The sequence below is a fragment of the Salvelinus alpinus genome, chromosome 26, assembly GCF_045679555.1.
Source record: "Salvelinus alpinus chromosome 26, SLU_Salpinus.1, whole genome shotgun sequence".
Taxonomy (NCBI): Eukaryota; Metazoa; Chordata; class Actinopteri; order Salmoniformes; family Salmonidae; genus Salvelinus; species Salvelinus alpinus.
Genome location: NC_092111.1, coordinates 22,363,308 through 22,379,779, shown reverse-complemented (window position 1 = coordinate 22,379,779; position 16,472 = coordinate 22,363,308). Strand labels below are relative to the sequence as shown.

General features: G+C 45.4%; 1 protein-coding gene across 1 annotated transcript in view; it reads left to right on the top strand.

Annotated features, from left to right (window-relative positions):
- LOC139554944 (thrombospondin type-1 domain-containing protein 7A-like) overlaps positions 1-16,472 on the top strand; it is a 158,925-nt gene that overhangs the window by 77,364 nt on the left and 65,089 nt on the right. Inside the window, exons 4-6 of the mRNA XM_071368254.1 lie at positions 4,251-4,429; positions 12,152-12,307; positions 15,318-15,521. Of these exons, the coding sequence (XP_071224355.1) occupies positions 4,251-4,429; positions 12,152-12,307; positions 15,318-15,521 (539 nt within the window). The remainder of the gene's footprint in view (positions 1-4,250; positions 4,430-12,151; positions 12,308-15,317; positions 15,522-16,472) is intronic.

Here is a 16,472-nt window from a genome sequence, read left to right as displayed (position 1 = left end):
AACAGACCAAGCATTTTTTGGCTCTTTGGCTCTTTGCCAGTGATGGAAGAAATGATGAATGGAGTGTGTCTAGGAAAGAGTCAGTCGGTCGGCGTTACGCCTAATCTGATCCCCATGCCACGCACGCACGCACGCACGCACACACAGAGATGGGCATGTTGAAACACCATCACTTTCACACCTGTTATGCAGTCATGTGCTGTGATGGCATGCATGTGTGTCCCCTTAAATTACTTCCTCCACCCGAACCTGTACAACGCCATGTGGAACTATACTCCCCTGGTGTGGGGAGAAAGGAATTTCCCAATCGGCTTTTTTACACCTTTAGTCTGCTTGAGTGTTTTGGCCTGCAGTTGCTAGTAAGCTCGTTCTTCATGACAATAATTATTACATTGGGTTGAAAACTAAATTTCTACAGTGAGTTTACATGAGGACATCAGTCAGTCCATATTTTTTGTAAAAGTGTGTACATTAAGGTTAATATGCGGATCAGGACATAACCAATGTATCTTGTGAGCTTGATCCCTGGGCTTCTTCCATGGGGTATTTTGTATAGGTTATGTGAAAATGTTTTGCCTTTTTTTGCCCCTGATAACGATGAAAGGAATGAATCAATGTCGACGGACCAATGCTCCGTTTCTACCATTTGAAGAAGACCAGGATGAGAGAGAGATGAAGAGGTGTGAACCTTCTGGCAGGAGGCCCAGTTCATTCAGTCTTATTGATAGATTCCTCCTTTAGAGTGTCCCCATCTGTGTCAGTCCTAGACCCCCAGACCTAGCTATGGACCACAACTCCTAGGTGCCTCGTTGTCCCACAACCTCACCATGGCAATGGCCAGGGACTAGTAAGAGACACTCCACTCATGAATATGGAGTACGTTCATTGGTGGTGACCTCAAATCAATTCCATTATTGCCATGGAGACCGAGGCATGGCGGACATTTTGTGACCCTGGGGATGATTTGAACTGAAAAACAATACGTAACATTCTCACTAAAGAATTTTAAGGAACCTTTCAAGTTCTTCTGAAGCAGATCCTAGAGCTTTGAATTCAGTGCTGAGTGCAAATCTGTCTTAATGGATTGCTTTTTACATGCATGAGAGCACCAGCTGTTCCGGAAGACTGTGTGATCACGCTCTCTGCAGCCAATGTGAGTAAGACCTTTAAACAGGTCAACATTCACAAGCCGCAGGGCCAGACGGATTACCAGGACGTGTACGGCGAGCATGCGCTGACCAACTGGCAAGTTTCTTCACTGACATTTTCAACCTCTCCCTGGCTGAGTCTGTATCACTGGCATGTTTTAAGCATACCAACATAGTCCCTGTGCCCAAGAATACTAAGGAAACCTGCCTAAATGACAACCCGACCCGTAGCACTCACGTCTGTAGCCATGAAGAGCTTTGAAAGGCTGGTCATGGCTCACATTATACCATTATCCCAGAAACCCAGAAACCCTAGACCCACTCCAATTTGCATACCGCCCTAACAGATCCACAGATGATGCAATCTCTATCGCACTCCACACTGCCCTTTCCCACCTGGACAAATGGAACACCTATGTGACAATGCTGTTCATTGACCACAGCTCACCTTTTAACACCACAGTGCTTTCATAGCTCATCACTAAGCTAAGGACCCTGGGACTAAACACCTCCCTCTGCAACTGGATCCTGGACTTCCTGACGGGCAGCCCCAGGTGGTAAGGGTAGGTAACAACACATCTGCCACGCTGATCCTCAACACAGTCCCCTCCTGTACTCCCTGTTCACTCATGACTGCATGGCCAGGCACGACTCCAACACCATCATTAAGTTTGCTGATGACACAACAGTGGTAGGCCTGATCACCGACAACGATGAGACAGCCTATAGGAAGGTCAGAGACCTGGCCGTATGTTGCCAGGACAACAACCTCTCCCTCCTCTCCTTCAACGTGATCAAGAGAAAGGAGATGATTATGGACTACAGGAAAAAGAGGACCGAGCACGCCCCCATTCTTATCAACGGGGCTGTAGTGGAGCAGGTTGAGAGCTTCAAGTTCCTTGATGTCCACAACACAAACAAACTATCATGGTCCAAACACACCAAGTCAGTAGTGAAGAGGGCACAACAAAACCTATTCCCCCTCAGGAGACTGAAAAGATTTGGCATGGGTCAACAGATCCTCAAAAGGTTCTATAGCTGCACCATCGAGAGCATCCTGACAGGTTGCATCACTGCCTGGTATGACAACTGCTCAGCCTCCGACTTCAAGGCTCTACAGAGGGTGAGTGCAAACGGCCCAGTACATCACTGGGGTCAAGCTTCCTGCCATCCAGGACCTCTATACCAGGCGGTGTCAGAGGAAGGCCCTAAAAATTGTCAAAGACTCCAGCCACCCTAGTCAAAGACTGTTCTCTCTGCTACCGCACGGCAAGTGGTACCGGTGTGCCAAGTCTAGGTCCAAGAGGCTTCTAAACAGCTTCTACCCCCAAGCCATAATACTCCTGAACATCTAGTCAAATGGCTAGCCAGACTATTTGCATTGCCCCCCCTCCCTCTTTTACACCGCTGCTACTCTCTGTTGTTATCATCTATGCATAGTCACTTTAATGACTCTACCTACATGTACATATTACCTCAACTAACCGGTGCCTCCGCACATTGACTCTGTACCGGTACACCCCTGTATATAGTCTCGCTATTGTTATTTTACTGCTGCTCTTTAATTACTTGTTACTTTTATTTCTTATTCTTATCCAGCTTTTTTTTTAAACTGCATTGTTGGTTAGGGGCTCGTAGGTAAGCATTTCACTGTAAGGACCTGTTGTAATCGGCGCATGTGACTAATAACATTTTATTTGGTTTGATTTGATTTGATTTTGTATATGATCTGTTCCAGTTTAATGCAGTTGAGTCCTTCCACTGAGGTCCATTGAGGGACATTTAGATCATGATGTTCTCTTTGTGGACATTCAAGATTAATTGTGGATTGTGAGGTACACTGTGAATATACTCTCACCGGCCAATTTAATAGGTTCACCCATCTACTGTAGTGCCGTGTCGCCCCCCCCCCCCCCCCCCTCCAGAACAGCCTGAATTATTCGGGGAATTCTACAAGGTGTCAAAACAGTCTACAGTGATGTTGGTCCATGCTGACGTGAAGCCATCACACAGTTGTTACAGATTGTACAGTGGTACATTCATGCTGCTAACAGCCCGTTCTGTGTAGTGGGTTGAGGTCTCGGGACTGCGCAGGCCATTCAAGTAAACTGAACTGACTGTCATGTTCCAGGCCATTTTTTCCTGCTCCTCAATTGTGCAGTGCTGCTGGGTTGTGGAGTCCATGCACCGACTGATTGAGGCTGTTCTGAAGACAAAAGGGGGTGCAACTCAATATTAGGAAGGTGTTCTTAATGTTTTGTACACTCGGTGTATATAGACTCATTAAACACTGGACACTTCCCGTTTATTTTATGCTTTTCCCCCTTATGTGTATTCATATACTGTATTCTTCACATAGCTCATTCTAATATATCTACCACTGTACTTTGATAAACTTAGGCTACATTTACAAACAACACCCTTCTTCAACAGCATTCAAACCATTTCAATAATTTATTTGTGCCATTATTATTATTTGTACCATTTTGCATTAGCTGCTCTGTTGTCTGGAGCTTATTTTGATTGCCTATCCTATTGTGTCATACATAATACATTTGAAACAGTCAGTTAAAGATGCTATCAATCTAAATAATGCTTCTAGGGAGTTTTTCCTAGCCACCGTGCTTCTACACCTGCATTGCTTGCTGTTTGGGGTTTTAGGCTGGGTTTCTGTACAGCACTTTGAGATATCAGCTGATGTAAGAAGGGCTATATAAATACATTTGATTTGATTTGAACAAGCTGTGACCTTGTAGGACTTTCAAGCTTTGGTTGTGCATCTTCTCAATCAATCTGCTTCATTCACAACAGGTATAAAATACGGTTAATATTGATGCAGTGTACATTTTCTTGCTCTGCTAGCCACTCATACTCACTGACCTCTGTCCATCATCTTACTTTATAAGGAACAGAATGGGAATGGCTGCATCAGAAATGGCATCCCAATTCCTGTAGTTGCACTAGGGAATAGGGTGGCATTTTGGGTGGCAAACGATGACTTAATTTTGTCATCATTGATGATTTAATTCATGTACAATTTTTTTCAATCTATGTTATGTCAAAAATCGAATCAAATCAATCTCCCTTCGTTCTCCTCTGCAGGTACAACTGGAAGACAACAGAGTGGACTGAGTGCAGGGTGGACATGTTGCTAAGCCAACAGGACCGTCGTCGTGGTAACCTAACGGGGCTGTGTGGAGGCGGAATCCAGAACCGTGAGGTGTACTGTGTCCAGGCAACCAGCGTTGACCCCGCTTCCAGCGCTCTCAAGAGCAAAGAAGGTAACCTGACCAGCATGCAACTGTCCTTTATCCCCAATGTGTAATCTTATCATTTTGATAACTCATGTCACTCCACCATACTAGGTCATCTCTCTCACCAGTCGTGTGTCTATAGAAAGCCCATACCCACTGTGTATCTTTAGTTCCCTCCCATACTGCTGCCTTGTCTCATTGTACACATCTCTTCCACTTTGTGCACTGGAGACTGAGCACTTGTGCTAAGACTGTGAAATGAGAATATGAACTGTGCTAACGTGCCGTTACACAATAGCAAGAAATTAAACGGGATACCCTGGGCAGCCAAAATGCATGCACTAACGGTGCAGAGAATAGGAATAGGGTTGAGGAATGTGTTCCCACATTCGGGAGGTCTTTGGAGACGGTAGAAGCCTTGCACGTTACAAAAAGAGTGCATACCCTGTGAAAAAAATTCAAAAAAAAAATTGTACCCTGTGTGAGAACAGTTCCTTACACAAGTGGTAGCAATCCCAAATGGCACCCTATTCCCTATTTAGTGCACTACTTTTGACCAAGCCCTATAGTGTTATAGTCAAAAGTAGTGCACTATATAGGGAATATGGTGCCGTTTGGTACACAGCCAGAATTCCCCTAACAAATGTCAACATGACAGGACAGCACATCCACAAAGTCAGCAGCAGCAGTATTAACTCTCTCCATCCCCTGATAATGTCGTGTCTGTGTTCCCAGATAATGTATTAAAATTGTCCCCACTCCCTTGGTAAAGTTACACACACACGCGCCCACACACACACACACACCAGGCGGTCATTTATAAACCTTTTTCCCATGACTGCGTGGCCACGCACGACTCCAACTGAATCATCAATTTGCTGATGACACAACAGTGGTAGGCCTGATTACCAATAACGATGAGACAGCCTACAGGGAGGAGGTGAGAGCCCTGACGGAGTGGTGCCAGGAAAATAGCCTCTCCCTCAACGTCAACAAAACCAAAGAGCAGATCGTGGACTACAGGAGACAGCAGGGAGAGCACGCCCCCATCCACATCAACGGGGCCACAGTGGGGAGCGTCAACAGCTTAAAGTTCCTCGACGTGCACATCACTGATGATCTGAAATGGTCCCATCACACCGACACTGTGGTGAAGAAGTCACAACAGCGCCTCAGGCGGCTGAAGAAATTTGTCTTGGCCCCTAAGATCTTCCCAAATTTCTACAGATGCACCATTGAGAGCATTCTGTCAGGCTGCATCAATACCTGGTACGGCAACTGCACCATCCTCCATCAACTGTACAAAACATTTTTCCATGACATAGACTGACCAGGTAAATCCAGGTGAAAGCTATTATCCCTTATTGATGTCACTTGTTAAATCCACTTCAATCAGTGTGGATGAAGGGACGGAGACAGGTTAAAGAAGGATTTTTAAGCTTTGAGACAATTAAGACATGGATAAGACTTAAGTGTCTTTGAACGGGGTATTGTAGTAGGTGCCAGGCGCACTGGTTTGAGTATGTCAAGAACTGCAACGCTGCTGGGTTTTTCACACTCAACAGTTTCCTATGTGTATCAAGAATGGTCCACCACTCAAAGGACATCCAGCCAACTTGACACATCTGTGGGAAGCATTGGAGTCAACATAGACCAGCATCCCTGTGGAATGCTTCGACACCTTGTAGAGTCCATGCACGGATGGATTGAGGCTGCTCATGAGGGCAAAAGGGGGTGCAACTCAATATTAGGAATGTTTTGTACACTCAGTATATATAGTCATTAAACACGGGTCACTTCCCGTTTCTTTTATACTTTTTCCTATGTGTATTCATATCGTGTATTCTTCACGTAGCTCATTCTAATATGTCTACTACTGTACTTGCTTTTTTTTTACACTGTTTATACACACCACGTATTTATATACTGCATTCTTAACATAGTTTACTGTAATATATCTACACACACTGTACATATCATTCCTATTAGATCCTTTCGGTGTACATACACATAGATTGCATCTGGATTACTGATAATGTTATTTGGGTTCTTACTTGGATTCATTATGACATTTTTACTTTTTTACTTTTTAGTTTTTTGCTTATTTGTGTATTTTCTTGACATTTACTGCACTGTTAGGATCTAGTAACACAAGCATTTCGCTGCACCCACTATAAAATCTGCTAAACATTGAATGCCACCAATAAACTTTGTATAGATTTTACACGAGGTGAAATACATGGTTTGATTCGGCCCATGTTTTGTCACAGTTTGTCAACTCCCTGTAGATCTCTGTAGACCGGACAGGTTGTCAGCGAAATTTAGCTGGGGAGGTTTGAGCATTGAGTTCTGACTCGACTTGTGCTCACACCCAAAATCATCTAATCTTTTCCGGCTCTGCACACACACACACACGCTCTAGCACCCATGTGTGAAGTGGAACGAGATATGAGGGTGTCTTTACTCCATATATCTTCTGGAGCCGGGCTGAATATGTAAATATGAGTGGGTGGGATGGGAAAGATTAAGGGAGGGAGGGAGAGGAAGAAAACGAGGCAGGGAGGAGAACAATGCAAGGAGCGAGGAGAGAGAAGAGCGAGAGAGATGGAATATGAGTGTGGGTATAGTAGTTAGCACTACTTAGTCAGCGTTTATGGAAGTGAAGGTAGCTGGTAGCGAGTTCATGTTTATCCAGCGCTGCCACACTGACTCCCAGACAGTCCACCTGGTCAGGGGGCTCAACTGGCCACTGCTCAAAGAAATTATTCAAATTATTTCAGCTGGTCTCAGACTGCCAGACAGAGGAGGCACTTTGCTGTCGTGTATTCAGACATCTAAAGAAACATTTTTAACCGCAACTTTAGCAATATTTCAAATCATGTGAGCGTTCTGTATTTGGAAGTGACAGAGTTTGCTAGGTGACACAAGTGATGGTGACAGTTGCAGAGAAGGAGTGGGAGAAGGACAGAAAGAGAGGGAGAGTTGGAGGTAGGAAAGCACAGAAATCCGACCTGTCGTTACAAATACTTTCTTTCAACCTTTCCTGTCTGCTCTATGGCACAATTACAACTCCCACGTTCCCTTCTGGTATTCACTTCTTCATTATCCAGTCTCCTCTCCTGGTCGCCTTCTCAATCATCTCCCCTGTCTTCAAAACCAAACATTACACCCTTAAATAAAATACACAGTTCTGGGTTATTTTAGGGATCTACACAGATTTTCTCTCATCTCGGGCAATTTACTGCTGAATCTATAAAGCATTATTCACAAATCTCCATCTCACTGGCAGTAATTGCGGGTTTCCTTGCAGACACTGAAGTCTGGATGGAGAGCTAAAACTTCAGTCTGATGAAATCTTGTTTTTTGCTTTCAACGATTGTCTTATTCCCTATGCGAAGTGACTGAGGCTGGATAGTTTTGTACGCGTGTGCGTGTGTGATTATTAATTTAGGCTTGTCACTTTCCTGTATGTGTATGCATTCTCAGTCCCATTTACATAGGAAATAAGATTTATTTGGACACCAAACTCACTGTTTCAATCATTCTGGGGATTACAGCTGGCTTCAACAAACCTATGTGATGATTGCCAAAATGTTGCTGAAATGAAGTGTGCAAAAGAAGATTTTTTTTAATCAAAACCCACGCATGCACACTCACACACACACATGCACACGAATATACACACACACACACACACACACACACACACACACACACACACACACACACACACACACACACACACACACACACACACACACACACACACACACACACACACTAATATTTCTGCCAATGCAATAATATCACAGCTTATGTTTGACTAATCAGGACTCGGGTTTATTAAACTATTCCATGGGGGGTCAGATATGGACAACAGGGAAAAGCAGCTGTCTCAATATCTGTCTACTACCAGTTACTGGAGACAGAAAGAGAGGGGGAGGAATGGAGAGCAAGAGGAAGGGAGGGTGCAGGGAGGCACTGAATCTGATGTTACTGTAGTTATTGGCTTTGATGGTCATCAGTTCTAACCAGCTCTGTTCTGTTTGGCTCAAATCAATATGGATCTTTATTAGAGGGCCCTTAGAGACATTCTGTAGCTAGCAGTAGAACGGCTGGCTGTGTGATGCCATCCGGAAGTACAGTTATTGATGCTGATGGCAAGGGGTGACAGAGAAAGGAGGAGAGGGGTGTTCCGCAGGTGTCTGTCTGGGCTTGGAGGTCCTAGTTTGGCCCCAGGAATCACTGTGTGTGTGTGTGTGTGTGTGTGTGTGTGTGTGTGTGTGTGTGTGTGTGTGTGTGTGTGTGTGTGTGTGTGTGTGTGTGTGTGTGTGTGTGTGTGTGTGTGTGTGTGTGTGTGTGTGTGTGTGTGTGTGTGTGTGTGTGTGTGTGCGCGTGTGGGAGGAAGGGAGGGAGGGAGGGAGGGAGGGAGGGTAGAGTCTAGACGAGATCATCTGGCAGGAGAGAGAGCGAGAGACCCATGTGACACCTCAACCAAGGTCATCCAGCACGGAGAAGTTCATTAATCAGCCTTTGCTATTATGGTTACATGTGCGTATGTGTGTCTGGTGTTAACAATACTAACTGGAAACAATAATGATGCCACATGTTTACTTGTCACGCAACATCATTTGTACATGTGTCAAATAGGACAAATATAAGCACTCATCAAATTATTATTATTACGCCATTGGGGTAGGTAAGCCTTCTAAGCCTTCTACAGTGGCGTAGGTAAGCCTTCTACAGTGGCGTAGGTAAGCCTTCTACAGTGGCGTAGGTAAGCCTTCTACAGTGGCGTAGGTAAGCCTAAAGTGGCGTAGGTAATCCTTCTATAGTGGCGTAGGTAAGCCTAAAGTGGCGTAGGTAAGCCTTCTAAAGTGGCGTAGGTAAGCCTTCTACAGTGGCATAGGTAAGCCTAAAGTGGCGTAGGTAAGCCTTCTAAAGTGGCGTAGGTAAGTCTTCTAAAGTGGCGTTCGTAAGTAAGCTTTCTAAAGTGGCGTAAGTAAGCCTTCTAAAGTGGCGTAGGTAAGCCTTCTAAAGTGGCGTAGGTAAGCCTTCTAAAGTGGCGTAGGTAAGCCTTCTACAGTGGCGTAGGTAAGCCTTCTAAAGTGGCGTAGGTAAGCCTTCTACAGTGGCATAGGTAAGCCTTCTACAGTGGCATAGGTAAGCCTAAAGTGGCGTAGGTAAGCCTTCTAAAGTGGCGTAGTTAAGTCTTCTAAAGTGGCGTAGGTAAGTAAGCCTTCTAAAGTGGCGTAAGTAAGGCTTTTAAAGTGGCGTAGGTAAGCCTTCTAAAGTGGCGTAGGTAAGCCTTCTACAGTGGCTTTAGGTAAGCCTAAAGTGCCGTAGGTAAGCCTTCTAAAGTGGCGTAGGTAAGTAAGCCTTCTAAAGTGGCGTAAGTAAGCCTTCTAAAGTGGTGTAAGTAAGCCTTCTAAAGTGGCGTAGGTAAGCCTTCTAAAGTGGTGTAGGTAAGCCTTCTACAGTGGCGTAGATAAGCCTAAAGTGGCGTAGGTAAGCCTTCTAAAGTGGCGTAGGTAAGCCTTCTACAGTGGCGTAGGTAAGCCTTCTAAAGTGGCGTAGGTAAGCCTTCTACAGTGGCGTAGGTAAGCCTAAAGTGGCGTAGGTAAGCCTAAAGTGGCGTAGGTAAGCCTAAAGTGGCGTAGGTAAGCCTTCTAAAGTGGCGTAGGTAAGCCTTCTAAAGTGGCGTAGGTAAGCCTTCTACAGTGGCGTAGGTAAGTCTTCTACAGTGGCGTAGGTAAGCCTTCTACAGTGGCGTAGGTATGCCTTCTACAGTGGCGTATGTAAGCCTTCTACAGTGACGTATGTAAGCCTTCTACAGTGGCGTAGGTAAGCCTTCTACAGTGGCGTAGGTAAGCCTTCTACAGTAGTGTAGGTAAGCCTTCTACAGTGGCGTAGGTAAGCCTTCTACAGTGGCGTAGGTAAGCCTTCTACAGTGGCGTAGGTAAGCCTTCTACAGTGGCGTAGGTAAGCCTTCTACAGTGGCGTAGGTAAGCCTTCTACAGTGGCATAGGTAAGCCTTCTAAAGTGGCATAGGTAAGCCTTCTAAAGTGGCGTAGGTAAGCCTTCTAAAGTGGCGTAGGTAAGCCTTCTACAGTGGCGTAGATAAGCCTTCTAAAGTGGCGTAGGTAAGCCTTCTAAAGTGGCGTAGGTAAGTAAGCCTTCTCAAGTAGCGTAGGTAAGTAAGCCTTCTAACGTGGCGTAGGTAAGCCTTCTAAAGTGGCGTAAGTAAGCCTTATAAAGTGGCGTAGGTAAGCCTTCTAAAGTGGCGTAGGTAAGCCTTCTACGGTGGCGTAGGTAAGCATTCTACGGTGGCGTAGGTAAGCATTCTACAGTGGCGTAGGTAAGCATTCTACAGTGGTGTAGGTAAGCCTTCTACAGTGGCGTAGGTAAGCCTTCTACAGTGGCGTAGGTAAGCCTAAAGTGGCGTAGGTAAGCCTTCTACAGTGGCGTAGGTAAGCCTTCTACAGTGGCGTAGGTAAGCCTTCTAAAGTGGCGTAGGTAAGCCTTCTAAAGTGGCGTAGGTAAGCCTTCTAAAGTGGCGTAGGTACGCCTTCTACAGTGGCGTAGGTAAGCCTTCTAAAGTGGCGTAGGTAAGCCTTCTAAAGTGGCGTAGGTAAGCCTTCTAAAGTGGCGTAGGTAAGCCTTCTAAAGTGGCGTAGGTAAGCCTTCTACAGTGGCGTAGGTAAGCCTTCTAAAGTGGCGTAGGTAAGCCTTCTACAGTGGCGTAGGTAAGCCTACTAAAGCGGCGTAGGTAAGCCTTCTAAAGTGGCGTAGGTAAGCATCCATTCAATACACTTTAAAGCTTACGTATATGTTGCCTACTCCCCTTAATTGTACCTATTCAGCTAGCATTGCCAGAGGGATTTTATCATTACTAAAATAGATTAGTACGCTGCGCAGATTGAAAAAAAATTATAATCACTGACAGGCACGCACCAGGCACACACGTACGCACACACACACACCCATTTTAACAGACAATATTAAATAGACACACCTTTGGCCAAGTGGATGCAATTTGCATGTGAATGAGTCAGACTCAGGCTTCAGTCACAGCATGGTGATGGAGCTTTGGGAATGATTCATCAGAGCAGTGACCTTGTAGAGGGTCACCTACGGCTCATTGCTTTATCCACCACGTGTGTGTGTTTGTGTGTGTGTGTGTGTCTGTCATTGAGCAGCACTGGGCCGGCCCTGAACCTGATCTGGCTTTTGGGGATAGAGAGAGAAAAAAAGGCCTTTGTTGTTTCAAACTAGACTGGATTTAGCAGGATGATGAACAAATGAAAGGCCATACTGTTTGCCAAATGTTTTCATGCATTTGAGATAGCGTGAGGCTTGGAATATTCATTACTATAAACTGCCCTGTGGGGTTTTAGTTGGTATGAGTTTTATTCATGACTGGTGGAACGATTCAGGATTCATTTTCATCCATTAGCCTGAAGTTTTATCCCACTAACCAGATGGAGAGAGCCAGGATAAAAGTAAAATAGTTTGATCCACAGTGACAGTAATAAAATATAGAACTCAGTCTGTAAAGTATATTAAATGTATGTGGATAGTCTTTAAAGGCATATCACTGCACTACCTAGATTTTCTAACATCAGGGGGGGTTTCATACTTTCATAAGCAGTGACCTATGCCTGGGCTTGCGCCCAACATGACCCAGTAATGCCACAGCTCCTGCCCTGTTCTGACATCATGTCTCTGTGTATCTATCTGTGTTTTAAGCCTCCAGGCCCGTTGATGGTGACCTGTGCCTCAGCCCGCCCCCCAACACCACCCAGCTGTGCCACATCCCCTGTCCTGTGGAGTGTGACCTGTCCTCCTGGAGTGCCTGGGGACCCTGCACCTTCGAGAACTGCCTGGACACAGCTGCCAAGAGAGGTGGGTGGAGCACAGCTCTAATGACAGTTATGCCTAGGCTTTGATACCCATTCGGTCACATAGACGGCCATCTTGAAATGATTGCATTGGAACACCACACACTGGGTGCAACATAGTAATACCAATAGCTATACCTTTAATAATGATGAATATGAACACATTTTTATTTTGATTACTCCTGACTGGGATACAGCACCCAAGATGATATATCCTTGGTGTTGAGCATCTTTTTCATCTAGAGACTCAGATTCGAACCCGGTCGATCACATAGGTAGCCATCTTAAAAATGAAACAGGCATTGGTTACACTGTCAATAGCAGGTCTTACTTGTAATTTTGTCCTCAGTCTGTATCCATCCATCAGTCACTTCACCAGTAACAATAAACGGATAACATGATTGGAGAGCTTAAGCTATGTTCAGTCTGGTACGTGTATGCAACACTACTCTAGAATCCATCTTTATTTGTGTTGCATTCAGATAAATGATGAGTTATAAAATGTATTGAGTCTCAATATTGATTTTCTTTATCCTCTTGGCAATCCTCTTGGCAAGCCCCTGGAACAAGACATAAATTGTAGATATAGTGTTGTTCAAAACGGTGGAATATAGATATAAAAAACACTGTAGGCGAGAAAGCAATCAATGTTGCATTTTTCAAAAAGGTCTGTTGCAGTTGTATTAGAAAAATATGTTTAAAAAAAGTTTGAAACCTCACAGCTTCTATATAGAGCACAGATGTACTGTATACACTATAAGCAATATGTTGATATTGACAGGAGATAAAGAGAAGAAAGACAGAGAAAGACAGAGATATGGAGAGAGGATGCTATAGGGAGGGTGCAGGTGTCTCTACTCCCTTTTGGTTAGACAGCGGGAAGGGGGTGACAGTTGGTGCTATTCCATCAGTAGGGCTGAAATGCTGGCTGTCACACACACACACACACACACACACACACACACACACACACACACACACACACACACACACACACACACACACACACACACACACACACACACACACACACACACACACACACACACACACACACACACACACACACACACACACACACACACACACACACAGACACAGACGCTGGCTGGCTCAGACCTTAATTATCTCTGTTACAGGAACAGAACAGCAGCAGCAGTCTCTGAGCCACAGCCCCTCCATCACCTCCACTATGGTGACTAATGCATATTGACTCTATCCTAATGAAGCATCTCAAATGGAAGGGACGCCTAGAAATTGTCTCCCATGTGTCTTAATGATGGATTCACTCTTACCGCACATCTCTCTCTTTCTCTCGTTTCACTACACGCTCGTCTCGTGTCTCACACTACTGCATGTCATACAGTACACGCACAAACTTGACTGGGGTGTGTGTCTGTGTCCGTGCACACTTGCGTGTGTTTGTACACCCTGGCACTCATTAGTCGAGAGAAGCAGACTCAGGCGATTTTTGGGCACTTTTTTATCCCTGTGACAACGAGCTCCATGCAGCATCAATATGCCCTGATATCCCAGTATTCATTCAATCAACGTGTGTCACTCTTTGTGTTGGCTGTCCAAACGGACTGTCTGCACACACACTGTGATTGTATCTATCTACCGGTATTTGACGGATTTTAGTAACATACTGCACCGTTAATGGGAGATATGTTTCAAAAAAGTGGCTGGTGTCTTAGATACGTTTGTCTCAGCCATGGCCTTTGAGATGTTGCGACACAATACTGTATTGGAGAAGTAATTATAGCCTACACTTTTTCCATCAGTATGTTTGTCTGTGCAAAGAGCCCTCAGGCTCTGACAGGGTGGAAAGGCCTCAGTCAATCTGTTCACCTTGCTGTCCTTTACTGTGGTTCGACAGACGGTAGTGATATTAGATAAAAAACCTGGCTGGATCTCTATCCTAGCCATTCCCTCCTTTCTAACACCCCCCCCCCCCCCCCCCCCGCCCTTCACCTTTCCTAAACCCTCCACCTCTCCCCTTCTTTTCCCACTTTCCCCCACCTGTCCCTGTTAAACTCTCCACCTCAGCCCTGACACTTGACAACACACCTCCATCCTCCAGCCGACCCTCCTAATTAAGTAGAGGGTTCAGGAAGGAATCAGAAAGAATCAGAGGAAAGAGAGAGTTAGCCATCATCCACCTGAGTCCTCCAGTCCTGCTGGCTCCCCCATGCTCTTTTCTTATCAGGTTGGAGCAGCAGTGGAGATTAGGCCCTGAGGCTGGGGACAGGCTGACCTCAGGCTGGGCAGGCAGGGGTTAACATAATACAAACACACACACATGTAGGGGCAGGCACGCACACACCACACACACACACACACACACACCTCCCGGGCCCCAGCCATCACCACTTCCATGTCCTTGACAAGGGAAAGCCCTCGGATTTGGAACAGCAAAAACTATGAATGTATTAATGGATTGCTGCATACATTAGTACATGAGTCACTTTGGGTAAAAGCCTGACTTAATGAGGAGAGAATAATAATAGTCATTATGGGAAGCTGTTTCTCTAATGTCTGTCATTTTCTGGGGTTTAATGGTCTTGTCGTGTTAAATAAATAAACGCTATATTACGGTTATCATCAAAGCCAAGACACAATATGACTGTAGCAGAGCAGAGGGAAGTTCATGTACTGAAGTTAGACATTAAGTTGTGACTCCATGAAAAACAAGTTTAGCTACCCTGAAAAGCGCTCTCACAGAGGGGGAGGTTGGTGATGAGGGAGGCCCTGAAAAGTGCTACCACAGAGGGGAAAGTTGGTGATGAAGGAAGCCCTGAAAAGTGCTACCACAGAGGGTGAGGTTGGCCATGAGCAAGGGGGTGGTGTGTGAATGTCAGTTAAAAAAATAATGAAAAGGTGAACTGTAAGTTGCAAAACTTTACTTTACTGAAATGTTATTTGGGATGGTAGAAGCAAATGGTAGAATTCTACAGCTATGTATGGTTCCATGGCAGCACCAGTGTACCTATTTTCCTGTCTTTTCCTACCAGGGTTCAAACTGAGGAAGAGGATAGTCATCAATGAGCCGACAGGAGGAACAGGAAGCTGCCCTCACCTGGTGGAGGCCATACCATGTGACGAACCCAGTTGCTATGATTGGTTGCTTGTGAAGCTGGAGGAGTGTATCCCAGACAACGAGAGAGAGTGCGGACCGGGCACCCATATACCACAAGTGCAGTGTGTCAACAGTGATGGTAAGGGGAGGGAGGGAGGGAGGGAGGGAGGGAGGGAGGGAGGGAGGGAGGGAGGGAGAGAGAGAGAGAGAGAGAGAGAGAGAGAGAGAGAGAGAGAGAGAGAGAGAGAGAGAGAGAGAGAGAGAGAGAGAGAGAGAGAGAGAGAGAGAGAGAGAGAGAGAGAGAGAGAGAGAGAGAGAGAGAGAGAGAGAATATTCTAAGTCTTTATTATACTGTATGTAATTACCATGTTGATTTTCATGGTGTGTTCAGTTGTGTTACAATATGTTTTGGGTGAATCGGAGCTCAGAGACCCATATTGTTTTATTAGCTTTATTGCCTTGAACTGTGCCTGCAGGTGTGTGTGTGTGTGTGTGTGTGTGTGTGTGTGTGTGTGTGTGTGTGTGTGTGTGTGTGTGTGTGTGTGTGTGTGTGTGTGTGTGTGTGTGTGTGTGTGTGTGTGTGTGTGTGTGTGTGTGTGTGTGTGTGTGTTGGCCTTGGACCGCAGCCCAACAGGGTAATTGCTGTTTCTGTAACGATCTTGTTCTGTGTATATTTATTTCTCTCTCCATTGTTTGTCTAGTCCTAAGATAGCACAGAGCTATGGAGGCTTGTGTGTATGTGCATGTGTGCGTATACTTTTGTGTGTGTGTGTGTGTGTGTGCCTGATATACCATGGGGCCGAGGGGCCAGGCACGAGCCACTGCTGGTCGTAATTGTGCTGGCTGAGACACACGGAGAGCTGTGCTGGCACTGCCTGAGGAGGGACACACACACACACACACGGACACACACGGACACACACGGACAGAGCTAGATATACAGCACTTGCTAGTTCATGTTCTCTCCAAAATAAACTTGAATACAGTGTCAGAATTCAGTTAGCATGTGAGAGTAAATGAAACAATAACCATAGTGCTTGTTGCTTTTGGCAAGCATGGTGATATTGGCTTATAGTACTGCAGTGGTCCA